Source organism: Hyperolius riggenbachi, chromosome 1, assembly GCF_040937935.1.
Source record: "Hyperolius riggenbachi isolate aHypRig1 chromosome 1, aHypRig1.pri, whole genome shotgun sequence".
NCBI classification, from domain to species: domain Eukaryota; kingdom Metazoa; phylum Chordata; class Amphibia; order Anura; family Hyperoliidae; genus Hyperolius; species Hyperolius riggenbachi.
In genome coordinates, this window is record NC_090646.1 from 335,499,997 (window position 1) to 335,526,299 (window position 26,303).

General features: G+C 44.6%; 2 protein-coding genes across 5 annotated transcripts in view; one reads left to right on the forward strand and one right to left on the reverse strand.

The window, feature by feature from the left end:
* UPF1 (UPF1 RNA helicase and ATPase) overlaps positions 1-11,972 on the reverse strand; it is a 94,627-nt gene extending 82,655 nt beyond the window's left edge. The window contains exon 1 of the mRNA XM_068233938.1: positions 11,592-11,972. Coding sequence (XP_068090039.1) covers positions 11,592-11,762 — 171 coding nt within the window. The 5' untranslated portion in view covers positions 11,763-11,972. The remainder of the gene's footprint in view (positions 1-11,591) is intronic.
* Positions 11,973-12,033: 61 nt separating this feature from the next.
* LOC137510933 (disintegrin and metalloproteinase domain-containing protein 10-like) overlaps positions 12,034-26,303 on the forward strand; it is a 191,259-nt gene continuing 176,989 nt past the window's right edge. For 2 of the 4 annotated variants that reach the window (XM_068233940.1, XM_068233943.1), the window contains exon 1: positions 12,039-12,122. The gene's annotated coding sequence lies outside the window, so the exon portion shown is untranslated. Of the gene's footprint in view, positions 12,123-26,303 lie in introns of all 4 variants that reach the window. The other 2 variants (XM_068233944.1, XM_068233945.1) reach the window with 2 other exon arrangements.

The following is a 26,303-nucleotide window of genomic DNA, read 5'->3' on the forward strand; positions in this document are numbered from 1 at the left end:
GACCCCTGGTCTAGGATATACAGTAATTCCATTTTCTGCAGTAGAAAAAAAAAAAAAAAATGGACAGGTCAATATATTCTATATTACCTATAAGAGCTGTGCAAACTTGTGCTTTTAAACTGCAGTGGGATTGTAATGCAAACATACAGTTGTGTTCAAAATTATTCAACCCCCACTGAAATTTAGTGTTTTGGCCAGTTTGACATTGATTTTTATCATTTAAAGAGAATCTGTATTGTTAAAAATCGCACAAAAGTAAACATACCAGTGCGTTAGGGGACATCTATTACCCTCTGACACAATTTCGCCGCTCCTCGCCGCATTAAAAGTGGTTAAAAACAGTTTTAAAAAGTTTGTTTATAAACAAACAAAATGGCCACCAAAACAGGAAGTAGGTTGATGTACAGTATGTCCACACATAGAAAATACATCCATACACAAGCAGGCTGTATACAGCCTTCCTTTTGAATTTCAAGAAATCATTTGTGTGTTTATTTCCCCCTGTTCTCATGCACTGAAGTTTCAGGCTGCTCGTTTCTTCCTGCAAACAGCTTTGCCCTTGTCTGTAATTCTTCAGTATGTGAAAGCCCAGCCAGCTCAGAGGACGATTTATCCAGCTTGTAAAAGATAAAAGAGAGAAGCTGCTCTAATCTAAATAATACACAGGCAGTGTGCATAAAGGGGCCTGGAAGGGGGAGTTCATAGCAGAACCACAACACTGAAGAACTTGGCAGCCTTCCAGACACAGGCCGACAAGTCTTACAGGGGAAAGATACATTGATTTATTACAGAAACTGTGATAGCAGAAAGTGCTGCAGTCAGCCAGAACACATTAGAATAGCTTTTGGAACTTGTAGGATGATAAAAAACAGGATGCAATTTTTGTTACGGAGTCTCTTTAAGTCATCTTGTTTACAATTAAATCAAAAAGGCACTTGTAAGTCAGACAAACATTTATAATGAAATAACCACAAATGTATTTTCTGTGCTCACATCATTATCAGTTTTATTCATCCCCCAAGTGACATTCATTCTCAGTACTTAGTACAACATCCTTTTCCAGTTATAACCGCTTTTAAACATGAAGCATAGCTTGACACAAGTGTCTTTCAGCGATCTACGGATATCTTAGCCCATTCTTCATGGGCAAAAGCCTCCAGGTCAGTCACATTCTTAGGCCACATACAGACATCAGACCATAGTCTTTGGAAAATGAAAGATCACAGACCAATCTTACCACCCTTCCTGTAGTATAAGAGCCATACTCTACACAGTCTTTTCTATGGAGCTGAACTCCACATGAGAAAAAAATCATTGCAAGATACTGCACACACAGAAGCTGTACAGACACAAAAGATCAGTATCTGCAAAAGATCTGTTCCTGCCAAAAATCCATTCCTGCAAATTGCAATGATAGTCTATGAGATCTGCAGATCATCATACACACATGATTTAACTGACATTCATTTGCAGATCTGCAGATCTGAAAATCCATCATGGTGGATCTGATCTGCAGATGAATGTCAGCTAAATCATGTGTGTATGATGATCTGCAGATCTCATAGACTATAATTGCAATTTGCAGGAATGGATTTTTGGCAGGAACAGATCTTTTGCAGATACTGATCTTTTGTGTCTGTACAGCATCTGTGTGTGCAGCATCTTGCAATGATTTTTTTCTGATGTGGAGTTCAGCTCCATAGAAAAGACTGTGTAGAGTATGGCTCTTATACTACAGGAAGGGTGGTAAGATTGGTCTGTGATCTTTCATTTTCCAAAGACTATGGTCTGATGTCTGTATGTGGCCTTAGGCTTGCGCGCTGCAACTGCTTTCTTTAAGTCCCACCAGAGGTTCTCAATCGGATTTAAGTCTGGTGACTGCGATGGCCACGCCAAAGTGTTCCAGTCTTTAATCTGCAATCATGCTCTAGTGGACTTGGAGGTATGCTTGGGATAATTGTCTTGTTGAAAGGTCCAACGTCTCCCAAGCCTCAGGTTTGTGACGGACTGCATCACATTTTCTTCCAATCTCTCCTGGTACTGAAGAGAATTCATGGTACATTGCACACGCTGAAGCTTCCCTGTACCTGTAGAAGCAAAAACAGCCGCAAAGCATGATTGACCCCTGCCATGCTTCACAGTAGGTAAGGTGGCTGCCCCCCTGAGACAAGAGGACGATCAGCTGTCATAGGCCGATGCTAAAAAAAAAAAAAAAAAAAAAAAAAAAAAAAAAAAAAAAAAAAAAAAAAACATACACCAGCAGCAATCAGAGCCCACCAACAGAAAGCTCTTTTGGTGGGAAGAGAGGGGGGGATATCACTTGTGTGCTAGGCTGTACGACCCTGCAGTGAGGCCTTAAAGCTGCAGTGGCCTAATTAGTAAAAAAAAGGAGGGGGTTGGGGGGGGGGGGGGGGGATGGTGTGAAGCCTGTGGTCCATAAGTGGTTAAAGGAGCACCACATGCTTGAAAATCTTATTTATCCACAATTTTGAAAGGGTGTCAATGTTGACCAGCTCATTTTTGGAGTTTTGTGTGACATTGTTTCCAATCAGCTATTGATTGGGATGAAGTTCAATTCTTGGTTACGGCTTCTCTTTAAGCGACATACATATTTACAAAGCAGCAACAGACAGTTTTATAGCTTCTCCCTCATCAAATCGCTAAAACAAAATGGAATATTAAGAATGGTTTAAATAGGTCACAGAATGCAAGAAATTTAAGTAAACCTTGAAGAGAACCTGAGCCAGACATAAAATTGAAAGGGAAAAAAAAAAAAAAAAAAAAAAGAGAAGAAAGCATACTACCTGATCCAGGAGGGTGGCTGGATCAGGTAGTGTCCACTGTGCCTTCTCCCCGCCAATACTATCTCCAGCAATCCTTTAGTTTCACTTCTGTGACCTTTGGGGTCACAACGCTACAGAAGCAGCTCAGACCAGAGATGGGAATGCAGGGGGTGGGCGAGAGTCTGTGAGCAGGCAGATGAGAGCTAGTGAGAGACTTTAAAGCCCCATCTACACTATACAATTTTTTGTGTGATTCAATCCGACATGTCCGATCGGGATTCGATTCAATTTGCCATTGTTTTGCTGCTTTGCAATGGCAAATTGAATCCCAATCGGACATGTCATATTGAATCGAATAAAAAAAAAAAAAGTTGTATGGTGTAGATGGGGCTTCAAGGCTCATACACACCTACCAACAATCTGTCCAACTATCTTCCAAACTTGTCTGTTGGGTGTGTGTGTACAGCTGACAAACAACCAGATGACCAAATGACAACAGGTTGTTTGCCAGATCCAACCGGTGGATCAATCTGACCAACTATCAGGCAGGTTGGAATGTGTGTACAAATGTTTTGAACAACTTCTATTGTTTTTGAATGTAGACATGCTGTGAAGTTTGTCATTTAGCTTGCACGAATAGTATTTAAAGAGACACTGAAGCGAAAAAAAAAAAATATGATACAATGAATTGGTTGTGTACTATGAATAATTACTAGAAGATTAGCAGCAAAGAAAATATTCTCATACTTTTATTTTCAGGTATATAGTGTTTTTTCTAACATTGCATTATTCTATAATATGTGCAGATTACACAACACTCTGCATTCAAAATGATTCTTTCAGAGCAGTCTGTGAAGTAATGACATCTCCTCTGGCAGAGGAAAAGTAAATAGTCCAGGAACAGTTGAGATAATAAAAGTCAGATAACAGCCCTCTCCAGGACTAAAGGTGCCCATACACTCGTCAGATTGGCAGCAGATAGATAAGAAATGCATCTGATGATCTATCTGATGCGTTTTTAGAACATTTTTTACCAGGCTAGAATTCCAATAGATTTCAGTTTGAAATCTATTGAAATTCGATCTGATGGCATTTTTTTGCCATCAGATTTCCATTAAGGCCAATGCAAACTGATAAGCAATCTCATCAGATCAACCTAAATTTTCCACCCTGCCAGTTCGATGGAAATCCATCGAAATCGGCCATCGATCGGTCGATTGGCCAACTGATTTTCAATCGCTCGGCCAGAAAATCGGCTGAGTGTATGGGCCCCTTAACTTAGTCGGAGAGCTTAATGGCTTGTTTGCATAGAGATAACAACTGGAGTTTCTCACAGGGCTGTGGAGTCGGTCCAAAAATCCACCGACTCCGACTCCTCAGTTTAGGATTCCACCGACTCCGACTCCACGACTCCTCTAATTTGCATATTACAATTTTGTTGATTAAAAGTATGTAACATGAAATTCGTCTCTTAACTGCCAACGCTTAGGAATTTTACAAGACAACTGAAGTGAGAAGGATATGTAGACTACTATATTTATTCCCTTTAGACTAAAACTAGTCCTTGGTAAGAGTACTTGTAAAAGGTACAAACCGGAACAAAGAACATCTATCAGGCCCTAGGCAATGTAAGTGTGGGTACATGTAAGAATGATGTGCAGGTACTCTGCAGGGGAATGAGGAGATTATAAACAGACAACACCTCTGTGTTCAATGTGCACAGCATTCTCAGTGGATTCCCTGCAGCTCTGTGGGGAGTGCATATGTAGAGTATAGTACTACTGTGTAACAAAGTAAACCTGAGACAGATGAAACTAAAGTTTTATACATACCTGGGGCTTCCTCCAGCCGCCTTCAGGATAATCAGTCCCTCGTTGTCCTCCTCCACCACCTGGATCTTCTGCTATGAGTCCAGGTACTTGAGCCAGTCAGGCGTAGTGCGCATGCACACACTCCGCTGCCAGGAGCATACTACACCTGTGCAGCACTATTGCGCAGGTGCAGAATGTTCCTGGCTGTGGGAGCGGCATGCGGCCGGACAGCGCTGACTGGCTGAATTACCAGGACTCATAGCAGAAGATCCGGGTGGTGGAGGACTGTGAGGGACTGATTAGCCTGAAGGGGGCTGGAGGAAGCCCAGGTATGTATAAAACTTTACTTTTCATCCATCTCAGTTACCCTTTAATTTGTAGTCACCAAACCAAATTTTAATAACATATCAAATTATTTGATTTCATCAGCAAAGGGAGTGCATACATTTGCATAAATCAGCATCAATGCAGAATTATTTCCATCTCGTTGACCATCTCTATTAGTGACACAGCTACACATCAGGCTTTATTCTTACAGCATAGATGTTATTTAGTATATATATATATATATATATATAAGAGATTTCTGTGTACACATCATATATACAGTCACAATCAGATATGTAGATCTGACTTTAAAAATACAGGGACTGCTTTATTGAAGCAGCACAAGTAACTAATTTTGATTGGTTTATTTCATTTTTGTGGACTAAGCACAGCTATTACTGTATATATATATATTATTTTTAATGACTATTTTCTGAGAAATAGAACATTTTATCATATTTTCTATTTTAAAGGGATACGGTAGGGTGGTCGGGGGAAAATGAGTTGAACTTACCCGGGGCTTCTAATGGTCCCCTGCAGACATCCTGTGTTGGCGCAGCCACTCACCGATGCTCCGGCCCCGCCTCCAGTTCACTTCTGCAATTTCTGACTTTAAAGTCAGAAAACCACTGTGCCTGCATTGCCATGTCCTCACTCCCGCTGATGTCACCAGGAGTGTAAAGCGCAGACACAGACCATACTGGGCCTGTGCTGTGCGTTCTTGGTGACATCAGCGGGATCGAGGACACGGCAACGCAGGCGCAGTGGTTTTCTGACTTTAAAGTCAGAAATTCCAGAAGTGAACTGGAGGCGGGGCCGGAGCATCGGTGAGTGGCTGCGCCAACACAGGATGTCTGCGGGGGACCATTAGAAGCCCCGGGTAAGTTCAACTCATTTTCCCCCAACCCCCCTACAGTATCCCTTTAATTACAGTTACAAATTCATTAGGAGTCGGTGCATTTTTTCCCGACTCCGACTCCAGGCACCCAAAATTGCCCGACTCCACGACTCCGACTCCACAGCCCTGGTTTCTCAACTCTTGCTGTACTGGAAACAATTAGACTGACGTATCTGATCTTAATGTTTTATTTCTTAGCTGTACTACACATACAAATCATAATATCATAAAAATGTTTTCGCTTCAGTGTCTCTTTAAGTGAGTTGGTTGGTGCGGTGGTACGTACCTGTCAGGTAAATAAATTGTGTGGTTGGTCATGCTGTACATTAAGTTCATGTCATTTAGAGATGGGGAAGGTGAGTAATATGCAGGAGTTCTTCTCCTGCAATGGATGCACCTTCCCCATTACTCTGTCAATGATCTCAATTACACCAGATGCAGGGGGGGGTTCTAGTGCAGCACAGGGAGAATGAGAGTGGTTTGGAGGGCACACAGAGCCATGTCTGTTAGCTGGCAACATGCCTCTGTCTTTTTTATTATATGCTGGACAGCAGCAGAATTGAGGAGAGCGGGAGGACACTGAGGGACATTATAGACTGAGGGGCTGGAAGAAGGCCAGGTAAGTAAAAGTAAACTTTCCCCCCACTTAAGTTACTGTAAGACCTGATTGACCAATGAGAGAGCAGAACAATATCCCGCCTGGTCATTAATAGAAACTGCTATGATAGCCAGGCAAGGGTTGATGGAGGTTCAGCCCTGTGTGGGAGGCATTGTGATCACAAGCTCTTCTGTGGCCCCATAGAAATGAATACATCACTTTCCAGGAGGTGAAGGTTTTCTTGAAGACCGATGTGGCACTAACAACTAGCTTCATTGCATCTTTTAAATAGCATGTTAGCATTATTTTATTCTGCTAAAAATGCAAACTGACAAATCATATTTTTAACACTCCTTTACATATACTGTATGCCCAATACACAAAGTCAGAAGGCATAGGATAGATAATGGAATCACTTAATGTGGTAAATTGGTTAATAGAACTGGCTATACAACTTCTGTCACGTCAGTTTCATGTAATTTCCTATTAAAACTAACTTCACAAGTGACCAGCTTAACAAGAAACAAATACTGAGTCATGCTATAATCTGTAGCTAGGCATCACTCCATGACTACCTCTATGTGCAAACCCCACACCCTTTTTGTGAAACAGACAATATGAAAGCCCTAAAAAAGTATAATGAAGTGTGATGAGAAACTAGTATACACTGTTTTAACACACTTTAGGCCGTAGCCATACTGTTCGCACTGAGAGTTGCAATTTTTCTAATCAATTAGATGAGATTGGAGGTGTTGGTTGCAGCTGCCCTGACCTATTTAAAAAAAAAAAAAAAAACCAGTTTTGGATTTGCTTTTCCCAAGAAACATTGCCTGAAGTGAATGAGGCCTCACTCAAAAGAGCTCTCAGAAGAACTACGATTACCGTATATTCCGGCGTATAAGACGACTGGGCGTATAAGACGACCCCCCAACTTTTACAGTTAAAATATAGAGTTTGGGGATATACTTGCCGTATAAGACTACACCCCTCTTCCAACGCACACCACATTAAAATAAAACAACATCATATACTGGTGCTATATATGAACATATACTGGTGCTGTACTGTATGTTACCCAGTATATAGTCAAATGACTGGTTGGATTGGTCAACTCTCCCTCTCCCTAAGTGGATTGGTCAGCTCTCCTTGTCTACCTGTTTATCGGCGCGGTATGGGAGAATCGATCCCGCTGTGCCCATAAAACACATCTCTTTCACCCATCTGGCTCTGCCCTTGTATCCTATTTACCTCCTTCTCTGCCTCTCACATATCACACACGTGCGCCTGCGCCGCTTCACTACAGTCCTCAGCAGCGAGATCCGAGAGGCGGTAACAGGATAGGGCGTATCACCCGGCGTATAAGACGACCCCTGACTTTTCAGAGGATTTTCAAAGTGTTACAAAGTAGTCTTATACGCAGGAATATACAGTAATTGTTGACTTGCAAAAAACTGGGAAGTGTTATAAAAATATCTGGCCGTCCTGCTGATCCTCTGTCTCTAATACTTTCAGCCACAGACTCTGAACAAACATGCAGCATATCAGGTATTTCTGACATTGTCAGATCTGACAAGATTAGCTGCATGCTTGTTTCTGGTGTTACTCAGACACTACTGCAATCAAATAGATCAGCAGGGCTGCCAGGCAACTGGTATTGTTTAAAAGGAAATAAAATATGGCAGCCTTCATACTCTTCTCACTTCAGTTGTCCTTTAATTACACATTTCTTTATAGAGATAATGAGATTTCAGGATGTTCCACACAACCCAAACATGTAACACTGCTTTTATTTAACCTCCTTAGTGGTCCCTAGTCAGGCCTCGGGACAGAGATACCGTATATACTGGAGTATAAGCCGACCCCCCAACTTTTACCTAAAAACTTGGGGGAAATGATTGACTCGAGTATAAGCCTAGGGGAAGCAATGCAGAGGTCTAAAGGCATTGTCCTGCTAGCCTACACAACAAGTGCCCAATCCTGCAAATGACTGTGCTACCGGCATATGCAGCGTAGTTTGAGAGGATATGCGGCCATGACTGTGTCTCCTTTCCCCCTCCAGAGCAGAGCAGTTTATAAATAAATCCTGTATGTCTCAGCCAGAGTATCCCCTTTATATAGTGCTGTGTGATTAGGGCACATACGCAGTCACAAGGGTTTACCCCTCTCCCCCTCCAGAGCAAAGTATTATCTAAATTGCAACTACGTCCCCGAGTGCCTCCCCTGCATATGCAGTGTGGTCTAGCCGGCATGTAAATATCAGCAGTGTGCTGATCTGATTGCCGCTCTTGCTGTGTGCAGAGATATAAACAGCGGTGCGTGCTTCCCCCACTTACTCCCTAAAGTCTGTTCGTGCTGGGGGGATTCCTCTATAGCTACTCGGATGCCCGCTCATCTCTATGACGGAAGCTCCACTAGATGGCGTCAGAGATGAGCTGGCATCAGAGTAGCTATAGAGGAATCCCCGCAGCACAAACGGACTTTAGGAAGTAAGTGGAGGAAGCACGCACCGCTGTTTATAGCTCTGCACACAGCGAGAGCGGCAATCAGATCAGCACACAGCTGATATTTACATGCCGGTTCACTCTGGCGGGGGTGGAGGGAGAGAGACGACTGTCAGTCCGGCTAGACCACACTGCATATTCAGGGGAGGACTTGGGGACGTAGCTGCAATTTAGATAATACTCCGCTCTGGGGGGGGGGGGGGGGGGACCCTAGTGACTGTGTACGTGCCCTAATCACCCATAACTATATAGAGAAGGTTACTGGGTAGGGGGCAATGGCATGGTGACTCATGTATAAGCCGACCCCCCCCCCCCCCACACACACACACACACACACACACACACACACTTTGGACCACTTTTTTGGTCCCAAAAATTCGGCTTATACACGAGTATATACGGTACACAGCTCAGCGCGGTAATCCCTAGCCTGAGGGAGTTATATGCAGGAGCTGCTGCAGATCTCTCTGTAGTATGTTTTTTCCCCTCTTGTTTTTAGGGTCTAAAAGCTTATGAAAAAAAAAATTGTACGGATTCTGCGCATGCGGTAGCACGCCTGCGTACTGTGCAGACTACTGTACCAGAGCAATACTCGGCTGGTGACGGGCAGCCAGCTGGACACCGGTGAGCACCGGAGCTGCAGCAAGGGACCCAGAAGAAGAAGCCCAAGGATAGTAAAGATAGATAGAATTGTTCACCTTGGGAGTCCTTTAAGCCTCATAAACACACCCGAAACTGGTCTAACAAGATTGAATGTGCATACAGACCCTTAAGACTCAGACATGTGTATTAATTGTCCGACAACGCATCACAGTGAACATGGCCAATAAGATATTGAAATCTATTCTGGCAGAACTCACATCTAGAAAGAGGGGATACTACTACTTATTACTGCGAAGTGCGAACACAAACTAAAAATTGTAATCTTGACTCAAGAAAGCACTATCATCTTTCTACAGTCAGAACATTTTCAACAGGGTACTGTATAATCTAAAATAAGTGTTCAATTGTATTTTATTGGCTTCACAATATTGGAATGATTTAAATTACCATTAGTGAATGTGATTCCTAGTTTTAAGTTTGATGACTTCAAACTGCTAGGTTTCCGATGGGTTGTAGTAAACTATGCCCACACTATCTGGCCAATCACAAGGCTTTGTGCTGTAGACTGTTCCGTGATTAGAGAACTGTTCCCTAAAGCTGGCCATACACTTGCCCGATTCGCCGCCGTTTCGACAGCAGATTCGATCACTGGGATCGAATCTGCTGCCAATCGTTCGCGCTACACGCCGAATTTCGATCCTTTTCGTCCGATCCCGTCGATCGCTCCGTGCGGAAAATTAGCGTCGATCGCCCGCGGATAGGGAGCGTGTCGCTAGCGGCGTTAGAGTGCCCAACGACCGACGCAATAGAGCCGCATACATTACCTGCTCCGCCGGCACGACTACCCCCGGTCACCGCTGCTCCGTGTCCGCGCTGGTCTCCGGCATGCTTCAGTTCCTCCTGCCCGGCAGGAAGTTTAAACAGTAGAGGGCGCTCTACTGTTTAAACTTCCTGCCGGGCTGGAAGAAGTAAAGCATGCCGGGGCCGGAGACCAGAGCGGAGACGGAGCAGCGGTGACCTGGGGACTGGAGCCGCGCCGGCGGAGCAGGTAATGTATGCGGGGGGGGGGGGGGGGGGGGCGCAAGCGGCTGCAACACCACCACAACAGATTGTGAACGGTTTCAGGCTGAAATCGGTTCACAATCTGTTTGCAGTAGAGGTAGCCATACGATCCCTCTCTGATCAGATTCGATCAGATAGGAATCTGTCAATTGGTCGAATCTGATGGCAAATCGACCAGTGTATGGCTACCTTTAGTGGTTTCCTGCTGGATCCCCAATAGTAGACCAGCGCCACTCATTTAAAAAATGTTTTAATGTATTGGGGCTAGCATTAGCAGGCTAAAACAATACTTAACAAGGGGACAATCTGATCTGGAATCTAATGACTACTGATTAAGCTTTCAGTTAAAAAAAAATTATCACATAAGCACCATACAAAATTCCTCAATTACCCCACTCAGATTACTGTATATTAACTGATACAAGAGGTACAGACTAACCAGCAAGCTCATGGTGAACAAGAACTAAATCGGAGTGTGTGAGGGGCTACAATGGTTCTAAAAGCCCCCTCACTAAAATGCTAAGAAAGCAAACTTGGTTTCCTGATACAACAAGCTAGACATAAAATCTCAAAAGATAAAAGGTGTATCATGCAAAGCAGGTTGGCTATACTGTAATAACTTTGAATATGCAGGAAATTTAAAGCAACATTTTAGTTCTCAAACACCGGACTGGGTGTTTGAAATCAGCACAAAGTTGTTTTTTTTCAGCAAACCACCTGCAATGCTCGTGTATTCTACTAATCTAATAAAAGGTGTCAGTCGCCAGCCAACGATGATCACAAATTTTAAATGCTAACAGAAGTTGGCACACCCCTTGAAAGATCTGCTTCTGAGATTGCGGCCTGACACATAAATAAAAGCCACTAGCTGTCACCACCAGCACAGCGAGACAGCGGCGGCAGGCAGGAAGTAGAATGAAGATGGCCGGTGTGTACTGCGCGCAGGTGACACGCTAGGCCTCCCTCCCGCCCTCCCCGGACACGTACCGGAAGCGCGCTCAGGCCTACCTGCCCATCCAGCTGGCTCTGTGTCTGGCCTTGTGTTTGGGTCTGACTGGGCAATGTAAAGTCGGTAAATTCAAACTCTGAGCCTTGAGTGTCAGCCCCGATAAGTTCGACCTCCTCAGTGTCCAGGAACGTGAGTGTCTGCGAGCTGGGCCCGTACGCCTCCACGCTCATGATGGAACAGATGGAAATGGGCTTCACCGGTGGATGAAACGTCTTCCAATGGCTTCGCCGACAAGGAGCCCAGCACTCGGCAACTATAGTGGCTGCTCACGCTGCACCTTGGCTGGACGCGGGCACTACACCTATTCGCTTCAGGTCGAGCACCCACCACCGCAAATGACGTTACACGGCGCTGCGCAGAAAGTTGCGCGCGTGAGCAAAACTTTGACGTCATCGCGTACGAAGTACGTTGGTGCTTCGTAGTCCGCCCACCCACCGTTGCCGCGGTAACCGTGGATTCAGTCTGGCGGCTATGCCATATTCTAATCCAGAATAACCGTTAGGTTTTTGCTAGCAAGAGTTGTTACACGGGTAAGGTCACTTTAGTTTCGCTGGGTGAGACATAGCGATACCTGATAATACAGTGAAATAGCTCACCGTCAACCACAAGCAGGTTAGGTTGTTTGACGTGTGGGGGAATCCAGGTTGCAGTGAAGAAACTGGTGAACCTGCTTTCTAGATGTCAACGTGTGTGAAGGAAGGCACTCGCTGACTGGATACAGCAGGAGAGACAGAGGAAATAGGCATGTCTGCCTTTCCCAGCAGTCAGTGCCATACTAAAGGCAACTTCTCACGTTGCTCTGCAATGCAGGTGGCCATGCGCGGTTGTACAGATATTCCCTCCACCTGTGGTGTTTCTCCATTGAAGCACTGATGCCATTCAATTACTGTGAATGGGACGGTGCTGAGGAAGCATATAATTGTTCATGTGGCCATGTGATGTCAGGAGACGTTTAGCACACCACAAACATAGCTCAAAACTGTACACAAAAAATATGCTCACAAGTTCTCAATCTTGCTTATCAACATTTATTTATATCAAAATTGTACACAACTCCATAACATGCTCCCCCGTTCCCCCCCTAAAATCAACCTGGCTAATTTAGGAGCGCTCCTCGCACACACACCCCAAGCACACAGATCACAGTCCTTGGCCAGAATTTGCTGTCAGCTATTTACTGCACAACTCCGAAATTCCACTCATAAGTAGTTCCAATATAAGCACACAGCCTTCATCATACTGTAGCATCCCTTGGATTGCCTCTACTAATGAGCCACTACGATCTTATGTTTTCACCGATCTCAGGATTAAAGTCCACCTTGCCTCATACAATCCCTCCTGGGGTATAATTCCATCAAAAGGTAACATATAGCAATTACCGCTTAGTTTGGACCAACCATCAGGCATAAATCATATGTTCCAGCTCCTTTATACATGCTAAAGCTCTCCTTAGAGTCTGTGCACGCTGCTCAGCAGCACTCACCACCTCCTTATCCCCCTCACACCGTCTCCAGATCCAGGGGCTTGTGGCTGCAGCGTCCTGCTGCTCACGCTGCCCTCACACGCGACTTCCGGGGTTTTGGTGGGTTATTTCGTCTGGCCGGCCAGGTTCTGTATTCGTTTCAGTGCTCCGCTCGTACGGGGGGTGACGCCAGGATTCACGCTGTCACTCTGTCAGGTTCAGTGACCACGCCTGCATACGCATTACACCCACTTGATCACGTGGGCTTCCTCAGTGCATCATGCTGTTAGTCTCGTAGAGGGGGCGTTCTAGCAGTTCATTTATCCTCCTCATTTACGCATACCTAATTACTAGGGCGGTTCCTATTTTTTCTCTTCAGGCATTGCGCTGCTTATTTAGATCAGTTCGAATTCTTTATATTTTACCCATCTCAATAATAGTTCTCATAGATGTTTCTATCATTTCTAGTGATTTCAACAAAGCACCTTGATATTCTGGAGTGTGCAGAACTGTCGTTTTAGATTTGTGCCTATATTTTGGTTTCAATCAGGTTTCTCTCACATCTTACTCCCCACACATATGCAATTTATGTTGTCGTTACGATATTTCATCCAACACCATACCAAGACACACATTTCCACTCCCAACCTCATTCTCTAGCTTCCTTTCACAAGAGTATGCATTTGTGATATCAAACATGTTGGCAATGACTCAAATATTCTCATTAATTATATTCAGTCTGGCAGAAACACAGCCAGGTTGAAGTCTGTATTTAACCCACCTGGGTACAATGTTCCCAGGGTATATATCCACCGACTTTCAACCTGATATAAAGTTTTTTCATAGTCTCCTCCCCTTAAACTTTGCCTTGGCTTAATGATACCCTTAAATCTCATCAGATTTGGATCGCTGTTATGAAATACTGCAAAATGGGTGCCTAAAGGGCTATCCTCATTTGCATCTTTTATATTTGCCACATGCTCACCTATCCGCTTTTTGAGTACTCTACTAGTCATGCCAACATATTTTAGGCCACATGGGCACATCATCATGTATATTACTCCTACTGTATTACAGTTTATGAAAGTCCTTATATCATAAATTTTATTCTCTTTTGCATTTTCAAAAGTTTTGGTTTTATCCACCAACTTGCAGTAGGTACACTTCCCACACGGGTACATTCCAGTTGGAATTGGTCCCAGAAAACCCCTACTTTCTACCCCTGTTCTTTTTGGTCTAGAATGTACCTCAGTTCTTACCAAGGCATCCTTCAAATTGGGGCCCTCCTGGCTGTTACTGCTGGATACGATCCCACAATTTTCGAAAGGACTGGGTCCCTTCCCAGAACATGCCAGTGTTTGTCAAGTATTGCTCTCAATTGAGGCCAATGTGACCCGTACCTCGTTATTAACCCATTCGCGTTCCGTCGTTTTCACTTGAGCAATGTTCACTTCCCATTGATTAGCCTATAACTTTATCACTACTTATCACAATGAACTGATCTATATTCATTATTTCTCAGTTTTCAGCCATTATAGTTTTAAAATAATACATGCCTCCATAATTAAAACTCACGTATTGTATTTGCCCATATGTCCCGGTTATTACACTGTTAAAATTATGTCCCTATCACAATGTATGGCGACAATATTTTATTTGGAAATAAAGGTGCATTTTTTCCGTTTTGCATCTATCACTATTTACAAGTTTAAAATAAAAAAAATATAGAAATATTTCATCTTTACATTGATATTTAAAAAGTTGAGACCATTAGGTAAATATTTACATGTTTGTTTGTTTTTTATTGTAATGGGTTTTTTTTTTATATTAAACATTTTATTTGGGTATTTTTGGGAGGGTGGGATGTAAACCAAAGTTTTTTTAATTTAAATGTGTGTTGATTTTAATTTTTTTTACTTTTTGTTGTAGTTTTACTTTTTGGCCACAAGATGGCGGCCATGAGTTTGTTTACATGACGTCACTCTAAGCGTAACACACGCTTAGCGTGACGCATCGGGGAGGGAACGGCCAGAAAAAGCGAAGCTTCCGAGAGAAGCTGTCGCTTTTTCAGCGGGGGAGAGGAATCAGTGATCGGGCACCATAGCCCGATACATTGATTCCGTGGCTACCGAATCCGCGGCCGGGAGTGCGCGGTAGCGCGCATGGTTCCTGGACGTAGTTTCTACGTCCAGGAACCAAAATAGGTTAACCGTACTCTCTCTCATCTTTCTTTTGTTTCTTCCTCTTTTTGAGGGAACTCTCCCGATCTAACTCCATAGCCCTATTTTTGGCTCTCTCTAGCACCTGATCAGGGTACCCTCTTTTTTCAAATCTATTACACATTTTTTCAACTTCCGTCTGAAAATCATTCTCCAATGAACAATTTCGCCTGATTCTAACCATTTGCCCATATGGAATCCCCCATTTTTGGGCGGTTGGATGTAAACTGTTCCCGTGTAGGTAAGTGTTCCCCACTGTCTCTTTACGATACATACTTGTCTCCATTTTTCCAATCCCTTTCATGATCTTTAGATCTAGAAAAGTTATACTCTGTTGGTCTATGGTATAAGTTATTCTTAAGTTTCGAGCATTGTTATTCAACTCTGCCAAGAAGGTTAATAGGGTGGACTCTGTACCTCTCCAGACCAGGAGGACATCATCCACATATTTGAGCCAGAGGGCCGCGTGCGCGCCAAAATCGACCCTGACATACACATCCTGTCGCTCCCAGGCTCCTAGATGTAAGCACGCGTACGCCGGCGCGCACGCGGCCCCCATCGACGTACCCCTGGCCTGTTTGTACAGTACTCCATCTGCCAAAAAGCAGTTGTCTGTTAGGACTAGTTCTAATAAATCCATGATGACTTGATTTCTTCCATTGGAAGTCCCAATCACCTGTTTCAAATAATACCTTACTGCCTTCATCCCTACTTCATCTGGGATGGAGGTATATAAGGACTCGATATCTATGCCCACGAGATAATCATCCTCCTGAACTTCAAAATCCTCCAACATTATTAACAAGTCCCGAGTGTCTTTTATAAATGACGGTAACCGTTCTACAATGCCCTTTATATTTTCATCAATGAATGTCCCGACTATTTCAAGGGGGCCTTCAATTGCCGATACAATTTGTTTTTGTGTATTTTTGGTATTAAATACAGACTTGGCATTTTATACGTTTTAGTTTATTAACTCGTTCGTCAATGCTTCTTCCAAAATCATGTCCCTCTTTTTGATTATGTCAGGGAAAGGATTATCCCGCAGTTTTACATAGGTATCTTCATAACTCAACTGTCTCTTCATTTCAAGGAAATACGCTTCCTTCGACCACAACACTATGTTTCCACCTTTTATCACTCCCTCTAATTACTATCTCATCATTTTCTTTTAACTCATCCAGGACTTTTCTTTCTCTTTCTGTGAGGTTATCTCTATTTTTTCCCCATCCGATTTTCTCTAAATCTTGCGACACCAATTCAGAGAACAATTGAATGTTTTTATCAGATGAAATTGAGGGCATAAATTTCGATTTTATTTTTAGAGCTGTAGGTGCAATTGATTCCCCCCTCTCTATTCCTGGAAATTCTATCTCGCCCTCATCCATTAGACCCTCCAAACTTCTAAGCACCTCTCTTTCTTTTAGTGACATAACTGCGATTTCTTCCAAGTCATCCTGAGTTGACTCCCATTCAGTCAGATTTTGTTTCGAATACATTTTTTTCAAAAGCACCTTTCTTAGGAACAATTAAATGTCGCGGTATGTATCGAAGGGGTCCCCTCCACTCACTAGGGAGAAGGACAACACCCTGTTTAACACCGAGACATGTTCTGGCTCTAATGTAAAGTGAGTCAGGTTAACTATATTGTTGTGGTCCCCTACTTTCTCCTCGCTTGCTCCTAATTGTTCTTGCCTCTTCTTGGGGGTTGTATCCGTTTTTTCAAAATGGGCTTCACTTCCTGTTTCCCTTTCCTTTTCTGTTTTTGACGTTTTACTCTCTTTTTGGTCCTGCCTCTTCCTGCTTCTCTTCTTTCCTCATCTATGCTTTCTTCTTCCTCTACCTCCTCTTCTAAAAAAGCTACCGACTTACCTGATGAAGAAACTGAAGGTTCACTTAGGTCATCATACTCGTCCTCCTCTAGGCCCTCATCCAGTCTATTTCTAGACCTAGCCCTTCCTTGATTACAATTGTAATATTCACCCCCATTCCACTCCTTTATGTCTGTCATAAATTTAGTTTGTTTCACTAATTTAATCTTTTTCTGATTGTTTTCTACTTCTCTTTTAACTAAGTCATTACATTTTTCAAAGTCTTTGTCAGTTTTATACTCCTCTAAAATGTCTATACTCTTATCAATTTCAGCCTGGAGTTCAATCAATTGCACCTTTTCCTCTTTAATCATCAATTTCATCACATTCAAATCATATGCAATGGCCATTTTTTTCCATTCAGGGAGGAAACGATTGTTTCTGAGATGTCCAGCAGGAACAAATCGTCCCCTCATCCCCCAGGGAACCACACCCCTGTCAACATACGATTGCAGTGTGGACATACTCCATTTTCTCCTCAGATGTTTTAAAGGGGAACTGAAGTAAGATGTATATAGAGGCTGCCATATTTATTTCCTTTTAATCAATACCAGTTGCCTGGCAGCCCTGCTGATCCTCTGCCTCTAATACTATTAGCCATAGCCCCTGAACAAGCATGCAGCAGATCAGGTGTTTCTGACTTTAAAGTCAGATCTGATAAGACTAGCTGCATGCTTGTTTCTGGTGTTATTCAGATACTACTGCAGAGAAATAGACCAGCAGGGCTGCCAGGCAACTGGTATTGATTAAAAGTAAATAAATATGGCAGCCTCCGTGTACCTCTTACTTCAGTTCCCCTTTAAGGTAAATTTTTTGTGAGTCCTGAACAATTTTTTCAGATCTTTACAGTTATTACTGTGATCTACATGTTCCTTTTCTTTAAATGTAGCATCAATGTGTATATCTATGTCTGCCCCAATAGTGTATACCATGATGAGAAAGGAATTCACCTCTTCAATAATGTTTAAAAACAATTTAAAACGCCAGGGGGCTATGGTATGGGACCCATATACACATACTTCAATATATATAACTGTTCATCACGGGTATAGCTGGCCACTTGAATTACATATAAAACCTGGAGAACAAGTCCTTAATATCTTAGCAAAAACTCCACAATGGAGGAGAACTTTGATTGCTCAAAACTGTACACAAAAAATATGCTCACAAGTTCTCAATCTTGCTTATCAACATTTATTTATATCAAAATTGTACACAACCCCATAAAATGCTCCCCCGTTCCCCCCCTAAAATCAACCTGGCTAATTTAGGAGCGCTCCTCGCACACACACCCCAAGCACACAGATCACAGTCCTTGGCCAGAATTTGCTGTCAGCTATTTACTGCACAACTCCGAAATTCCACTTATAAGTAGTTCCAATATAAGCACACAGCCTTCATCATACTGTAGCATCCCTTGGATTGCCTCTACTAATGAGCCACTACGATTGTAACGATTGGTGTCAGCATGCATACACAATCTGATTATTGGTGATCTGCAGTATCACCAAGAATGCAGATATATACCTGATTATTGATGATCTGCAGAATCACCGATAATACAGATATATTGCTAACCTCTGGACACCCAGCACAAGAAATACAATAAAGACAGTAATATATCACAGAACTGTGGAAAAATCCACCACACGGCAATTCCTCAGAGGTGTGGTTACCTCTGAATGGGAACCCCGTGAGTGAGATCCTCTAACCAGACAAAACGAGGAATCTCGACCCCTAGCAGTAATCGTCTGCTTGGGGCAGGCGTCTCGGAGAGGCAAGCCTCAGAGATAACGCTCCAGTGGGAGACGTTCCACTGAAGGGAGAAAGGTCAGACAGGCAAGGGTTCGGCAACAGAGATGACGGCAGCAGTACAGGAACGGAAGGCAGAAGAGTAATCGGTAATCAAGCAGAGGTCGGCAACAATGATCAGATAGGCAGAGGTACAATAGCGTAGAGAGAGAGAGTAGTCAAGGATAGCCGGAGTCAAACACAGGTACAATATCAAATACAATCCTAACTAAGGTGTGAAATCCTTAGCATCAACACCAGGGCACTGAACTAAGGTCTGAGCGCTAACACAGCAGTGTATTCATGACAGCAGACAAGGAGCAACTGAAAATAAGTTCCTTATATGCTGGGAGCGCATCTGCAGTGCTACCCAGCCGCCCAGCCAATGAAAAGGCCTCCTGCTATCAGCTGACCCTCCTACGTAGGAGGTAAAAAATCCTGCCTCCTCGCGCGCGCGACCCTCTGCCTCTGTGCACCAGAGAGGCCAGGGTCCGCACGCGAACGCGTACCGAAGTCCGCCGGCTGCACCACCGGACCCGCCGCCATGTCGCCAGCCACGGCGGCGGTGTCCCCACCAACCCGTGCCAGCAGTTCCGCATGTGAAGCGGAACTCGCTGGCTGGGAAGCGGAGACCGCCGCCATGTTGCCCCGCGTGGCGGCGTCTCCGTGGATTCTCACAGTACCCCCCCTTTGAGGAGTGGACTCCGGACACTTCCTACACAGTTTCTCAGGATGTAACTGATGAAATCTCTTCCTCAATCTTTCAGCATGCATGCGATCCTCTGGAACCCATGACCTGTCCTCCACACCATACCCCTTCCAATGGACCAGATACTGGAGTGAATTCTGCACTAGACGAGAATCCAAAATCTTTTCAACCTCAAACTCTGTCTGAGTGCCAAATGTTTTGTTGACACCCACACCTTGTCTCCTGGAGCAAAGTGCCACTCAGCAGACCATCTCTTATCGGCCTGTTTCTTTTGTCTCTGAAAGGCTACACCTAAATTTCTTTTCACCTGTCCCCAACGCTCCCTCAAGGCCCTCTGCCAATCCTCCAGGGCAGGGAAGGGAGAAGAACACACAGGCAATGGGGAAAACTTAGGGGATTTACCTGACACAACCTGAAAAGGGGACAACCCTGTTGACGAACTCTTCAGGTTGTTGTGCGCAAATTCGGCAAGGGGCAAAAACTTAACCCATTCGGTTTGCGTGTCCGCCACATAGCATCTCAGGAACTGCTCCAGGGCCTGGTTAACCCTTTCGGTCTGCCCGTTGGTCTGTGGGTGATACCCTGAAGAAAAGGACAGGTTCATACCCAACGTATGGCAAAAGGCCCTCCAAAACTTTGCCACGAACTGGACTCCCCTATCAGAAACCACATCATCCGGGATTCCGTGTAACCGGAAGACGTGTTGTATAAAAAGATCGGCCAACTCTTGGGCTGAGGGAAACCCTTTAAGTGGAACAAAATGGGCCATCTTGCTGAACCTGTCTACAATTACCCAGATGACTGTCATGCCTTCGGACCTGGGGAGCTCGCCAACGAAGTCCATGGACAAATGGGTCCACGGTTCACTTGGCACTGGTAAGGATTGTAAGGTGCCCACCGGAGCCAGGCGAGAAGGTTTGTTCCTGGCGCAGATAACACACTCTCTGACAAATTCCCTGCAATCTGAGGCCAATGAAGGCCACCACACACACCTAGTGAGCAGATCTAGAGTGCGAGTGACTCCAGGGTGACCTGCATTCTTATGGGCATGGAACAGCTGCATGATTTGTAATCAGAAAGGAAGTGGCACGAAGAGAACCCCTTCCGGTTTCCCTTCCGGGGTATCTAACTGATATTCAGCTAGTGTGGCTGCCCAATCCTCCCAGGTCTCAACGGCAGCCAGCACCACCTTGGGAGGCAGAATACCCTCGGGAGATGTTGACTGGGCTGTCTCAGGCTCGAAACATCTGGAAAGGGCGTCTGATTTGACATTCCTAGAACCCGGAGTGTACGTGATGACAAATCTGAAGCGTGTAAAGAACAAAGACCAGCGGGCCTGTCTGGGAGTAAGCCTTTTGGCGCCCTCAATGTACTCCAGGTTCTTATGGTCGGTATATACAACAATAGTATGTTCTGCACCCTCAAGCCAATGACGCCATTCCTGAAAGGCTAGTTTGATGGCAAGGAGTTCCCTGTTGCCTACATCGTAGTTTCTTTCAGCAGGGGAGAATGTACGCGAAAAGTAAACACAGGGATGTGTCTTACCTTGCACGCCTGAATGTTGAGACAGGACCGCCCCCACCCCAATCTCCGAGGCATCCACCTCCACCATGAAGGAAAGGGTGACATCGACATGTCTTAGTATCTGTGCAGAACAAAACAATTTTTTAAGGGTGTTGAAGGCTGACTGGGCCTCTGGTGACCAATGGTAAGGGTCAGCCCCTTTCTTGGTAAGACTAGTCAGAGGGGCTACTACCGAAGAGAATCCCTTGATAAATCTTCGGTAGTAGTTAGCAAAACCAAGGAATCTTTGAAGTGCCTTCAAGCCTACCGGTTGTGGCCACTCTAAGACAGCCGAAACCTTTTCTGGATCCATAGAGAGACCTGACGTTGAAATAATGTACCCCAGAAAAGGAATTTGAGTGACCTCAAAGAGGCACTTCTCTAGTTTTGCATACAATAAATTCTGTCTCAACTTCTTCAATGCATACTTGTCATGCTTACGATGCTCTATGAGGTTTGGAGAGAAAATCAGTATGTCATCAAGGCATACCAAGACAAACCTCCCCAACACCTCCCTGAAGACCTCGTTAATTAACTCTTGGAAGACGGCCGGGGCGTTACACAACCCGAAGGGCATAACTAAGTACTCGTAATGCCCGTCGGGCGTATTGAAGGCCGTCTTCCACTCGTCACCAGCCCTAATGCGCACCAGGTTGTATGCCCCACGTAGGTCCAATTTTGAGAAAATACTGGCATTGGTAATCTGGGCAAAGAGATCGTCTATCAGAGGCAAGGGATAGCGATTCTTTATGGTGATCTTGTTTAGACCTCGGTAGTCAATACAAGGTCTAAGACCACCATCTTTCTTTTGAACGAAGAAAAACCCTGCCCCGGCCGGTGACCGGGAAGGGCGAATGAACCCCTTTGCCAGGTTATCAGTAATGTAATCCCGCATTGCCAGTTTTTCCGGTCCGGAAAGATTATAGAGATGACCCCTAGGAGGCATACAACCAGATCTTAAGTGGATAGGGCAGTCGAAACTCCGATGTGGTGGGAGTTTATCAGCGGACCTAGGACAGAACACATCCGCAAACTCAGCATATTGTGCTGGCACCCCCTTAACCTCTATCTTGGCAGCACAAATGGCAACTTTCCTGTAATGATCTGCTCAGCTGCCTGTGCAGGCAGGCAGCTTTTTGACTATTGTTCAGGTCTGCATTCTGCAGGTCTCTGAAAGAGAGACCTTTTGTCAGTTTTTCAGCTGGCTGCTGCTGAAGAATTTGCATACGTTTGTCATGCAAATTGCCTAGCCACATCCCTTGTAGGCTTGCTCTATATATACCATGTGATATCACAGACCTTGGCTGGTCATAAGGATTCTTCCTGTGAAACACACCGGAGAGTGTCAGCCTTGCTCATTGTTTGAAGATTAGCTTAGAGTAACTCCTGGGACTGCACTAGGCAGGTTTCCCTAGTGCAGTTAGGATTGCATATCTGTTTTGTTTGTCTGTTGCGATTGTCCTGTCCCTGCGGTGGTTGACAGGAAGTCATTCTGATCTTTGTTCTTGGAGTATAGCTGGAGCAGCTGTTGCTACCAGCTATCTCCTCTATCTGTCTTGCCTGGATCGCACTCGCCTAGCGCTAGTGCTGTGGATCCGTCTGATCTCCATCTCTCTGTCTCCCTGGATCGCACTGGCCTCTTTTCGCTAGTGCTGTGGATCCTATCTCTCGCTTGTTCATGTTTTCGTGTGACTGTCTTGTCTGCTACGAACGCTTGCTGGAGGCTCGGTGAGGTAACCGTTAAGCAAGCGCTCGCGTCCTATGTTTCATGTTTGTCTGTCGGTGGTTAGTTAGGCGTGCTTGTCTCTATTGTGCTTATCACGTGGAGACCGCGCATAAACGCGTGCACTGTTGCAAATGAGTGCGGTGTTCGCGTTTAGCTAGCGTTTGTTATTTTCCGTATCTCCTCATTGTATGATTTGCTGTGCCTTTGCTACTCTCGTGCTCTGCGTTGCTGTAGCCTTGTGTCACCTCTGGCAATCGCCTCTCTCGCGATTGCGTTCCTACTTCATATCTGCTGTTGTGTATGCACCGTCGCGGGTTGGCGACTAGTTTGGTGCACACACATACAATCTGTCTCTGTGCTCACTCTTAATCTCTTCTCTTGTGATTGCGTTTCTCCCCTTCGTACAATTCCTGTCTGGCGTGTGTGGTAGGGCAGAGGAGCTGTTCCTCTGCACTCCACAGCTCCACCTGCCGACAGGAATTTCCCTCTACAGGTGCATTGCACTTTCTGCTGGGTTCCCTCAATTTATACGCTTGTGGAGGATTTCCACAGTGTCAGCGCACGCCTTGTGCGCTGATCACGGAGAGAATCCCACAACCGTTACAGTATGACCAGCCAAACCGAAATTCCCAGTGTAGAGGGAATTTCCGATTTGTACGATTTGGTCAAATATGGCTCCTGTGTTTTTAAGAGGTTTAAGATACTGGACTCTGAAACCAGAGATGAGTTTATATCAGAATGTTTCAGATTTTTGGCAAATCCTGAGTTTCAGGCCACCAATATTTCCACTTGGAGTGGTCAGATTGCTTACAATCTTTTCCAAGGGGATCTGTACGTGTGGGCGGATGAGTATGCCAGACACAAAAATCTGAGACATAACCCTCGCAGATTTCTGAGTCATGTATTTTCTCGTAAGCTTAGAATTCCCCTGCCAGGTTATTTCTATGGGTTTTTTCCTGCAGTGCATGACACTGATCAGATTAGGTTATGCAACATTTCTGTGTCATTACCATATGTTAATGAGTTGGTGCTTGCAGGCCAATCTGCTGATTTGGCTTGTCAGCCAAAAGATTCGTTGCCCCTAGCAACCACAAATAAAGAGGTTATTTCTGTCAAGTCTGAAATGTGCAAGACCATACAGTATGATAATGATGTTTACCATGATGTTGTTCCGTCTCTGGGTTTTTTGCCCCAATCCAAAGCTTATGTGGATCCTATTATAGGTAGGATCGCACACTATATTAAAGCAGTTAAAAAATCTGTTCTTGTTCCTGAACTCCACCCATATGGAGATTATCTGGATACTGGCCTGTTTGAACCTCCATTTGCCTCATGGGACATTGGGGCCTTGATGGAGGAATTTGATTTTCATTGGAAAGCCTTTTGCGATTTTTACATCGCAAAAAGCGAAGATGTCTTGAATGATTGTCTCAATTCCGTGTACACTTTGATAGATTCTGATGAGTGTGACAGGTGTTTTGTGGATCCACTGTTGTATGTATGGCAGACGATTTTGGATGAGTTGCACACACACCAATCAATTGATTCCAATAAAGAGACATCGTTGTCGGATGATTGTTCCTGCCTCTCTGGGGTAAAGCATGTGAGTCGTGACATTGTGCGATCTGAAATGAGTGGGTGTGCCACTGTGCTTGATTCCTGTGTGAATCCTGGAGGATTCTCTCCTGACTGCGTGCAGTTTGAATCTGTGCGATCTGATGCCTGTTTCTCTGATGTTCCTGCAGATTGTGATCAGAATGAATGTGCCAATTTTCTCAAGGATGTGTGGGACCCCTTGTCATTTAGAGACAGATCTTTAAGATCTTCCATCTGTGATCCTGCTATGGGGAAAATTCCTAAATTATGCAGCATCAAAAGTAAAATTAATATGTCTAATAAAGTTTTTCCTGATGTTGTCGCTATTTCTACTGCAAATGCGTTTTTGTCTCACCCTGTTCACACCTGTAAGGGCCCGTTGCCTGGTGACAGTTGCTCCAGTGTTTCTGTCCTGAACGCCTTACAGTCTGCCCCGCAGATCGCGGAGGTTTGCGCTATGGAAGCGTCAGTTTCACAACCTAAAGCAATTTTTGATTCGCAAGTTTTGCGTTCTGACTCCTCGGATTTGACATTGTTAGCCGAATCTAAGAGTGAGACAGCGCTTCGGTTTTGCGAATCTGATGCTGAAACTTCTTTGCCTTGCTCAGAGAAGCTTTCTCTGAATCTGCCCTGTACCATGAATGAAAACATGATCTCCACTCGCACTGACATTTGTGAGTCCCTTTCTTGTTCTGAGGAAAATGCTGATTCTGCACCCTGTACTCTGGATGAGTTAATATGGCCTTGATTAGAGTCTCCTGCAGTGTCCCTAGAGGCTCGTCTAGGTATTGCTACTATACTCACCTGTTTTTATGCAGTTCTGGAGTTGCAAGCTAGTTTGACTGCTACACAGAATTCTGGGTGCAGTGAGATTAAAGTTAGGGAGTCAGTGTGTGTTCCAGTAAATATCACTGTACATTCCGCTCATGATGACGAAATTCAGTCTCAGTTTATGGTGGAACCTTCCCTGGGACATCTGCCCTGTCCTCAAAATAAAGTTCCAGTTTTGCCCTGTAACATGGATAGTTCAGAATCCTTCTCAGAAAACTTGAAAAATGATGTTCCTGAGGTATTGTCTGATATCCTGGAGACCTCCGAGTTCCTCCCAAAGGGTGCAGAACTTGTAGGAGATGTTTCCTGCCCCCAAAGTCCTTCGGAGGTGTTGCCCACTTCAGTAGGCATTGCTGTTGTGCTGACTACCTTTGCAGCTCTGGTGGAGCTTTACTCATATGTAGTCAATGATGATATTATTGTCACAGAGATTTTTAGGTTTGAGTCCAAGCCTTCTTTTGAAAGTCCAGTGCTTGAGACCACTACTCGTGATGAATTTATGCCCGGTCCTGGTTTTGGTTTTCTCGTGTCGGACTCTGAGGTTGGCAGTTCCCCAACATGTCCTGAGGTTTCTCCTGTGCTGGTGTACCCCAATGTGCTCTGTGACCCAGAAAGCCCAAGTGTGCCTCGGTTACCAGCATACTCAGATGCTTCCTCAGTGGAGACATGCTCTGATATGGCCTGCCTGGTCGCATGCCCAGAAGTGGTCCCGGAAAGTCCTGATCTTGATGGGTGTCTGGGTAATTCTGAATCCAGAATAATCATTGGTTCCATAGGGGTTCTTGGCGGTTCTCCATGTGAGCCTGGTGAGCGTTCTGGGCCTGGCCTCTTGGGATCTCTGCAGAGCTCCAAAGGGTTTTGGGAGATTCCGGGAGAGATTTTGCTTGATACCCTGGATAGGATCAACAGTGGCTTTTGTCTTGAAAGAGACACTTCGAACAGG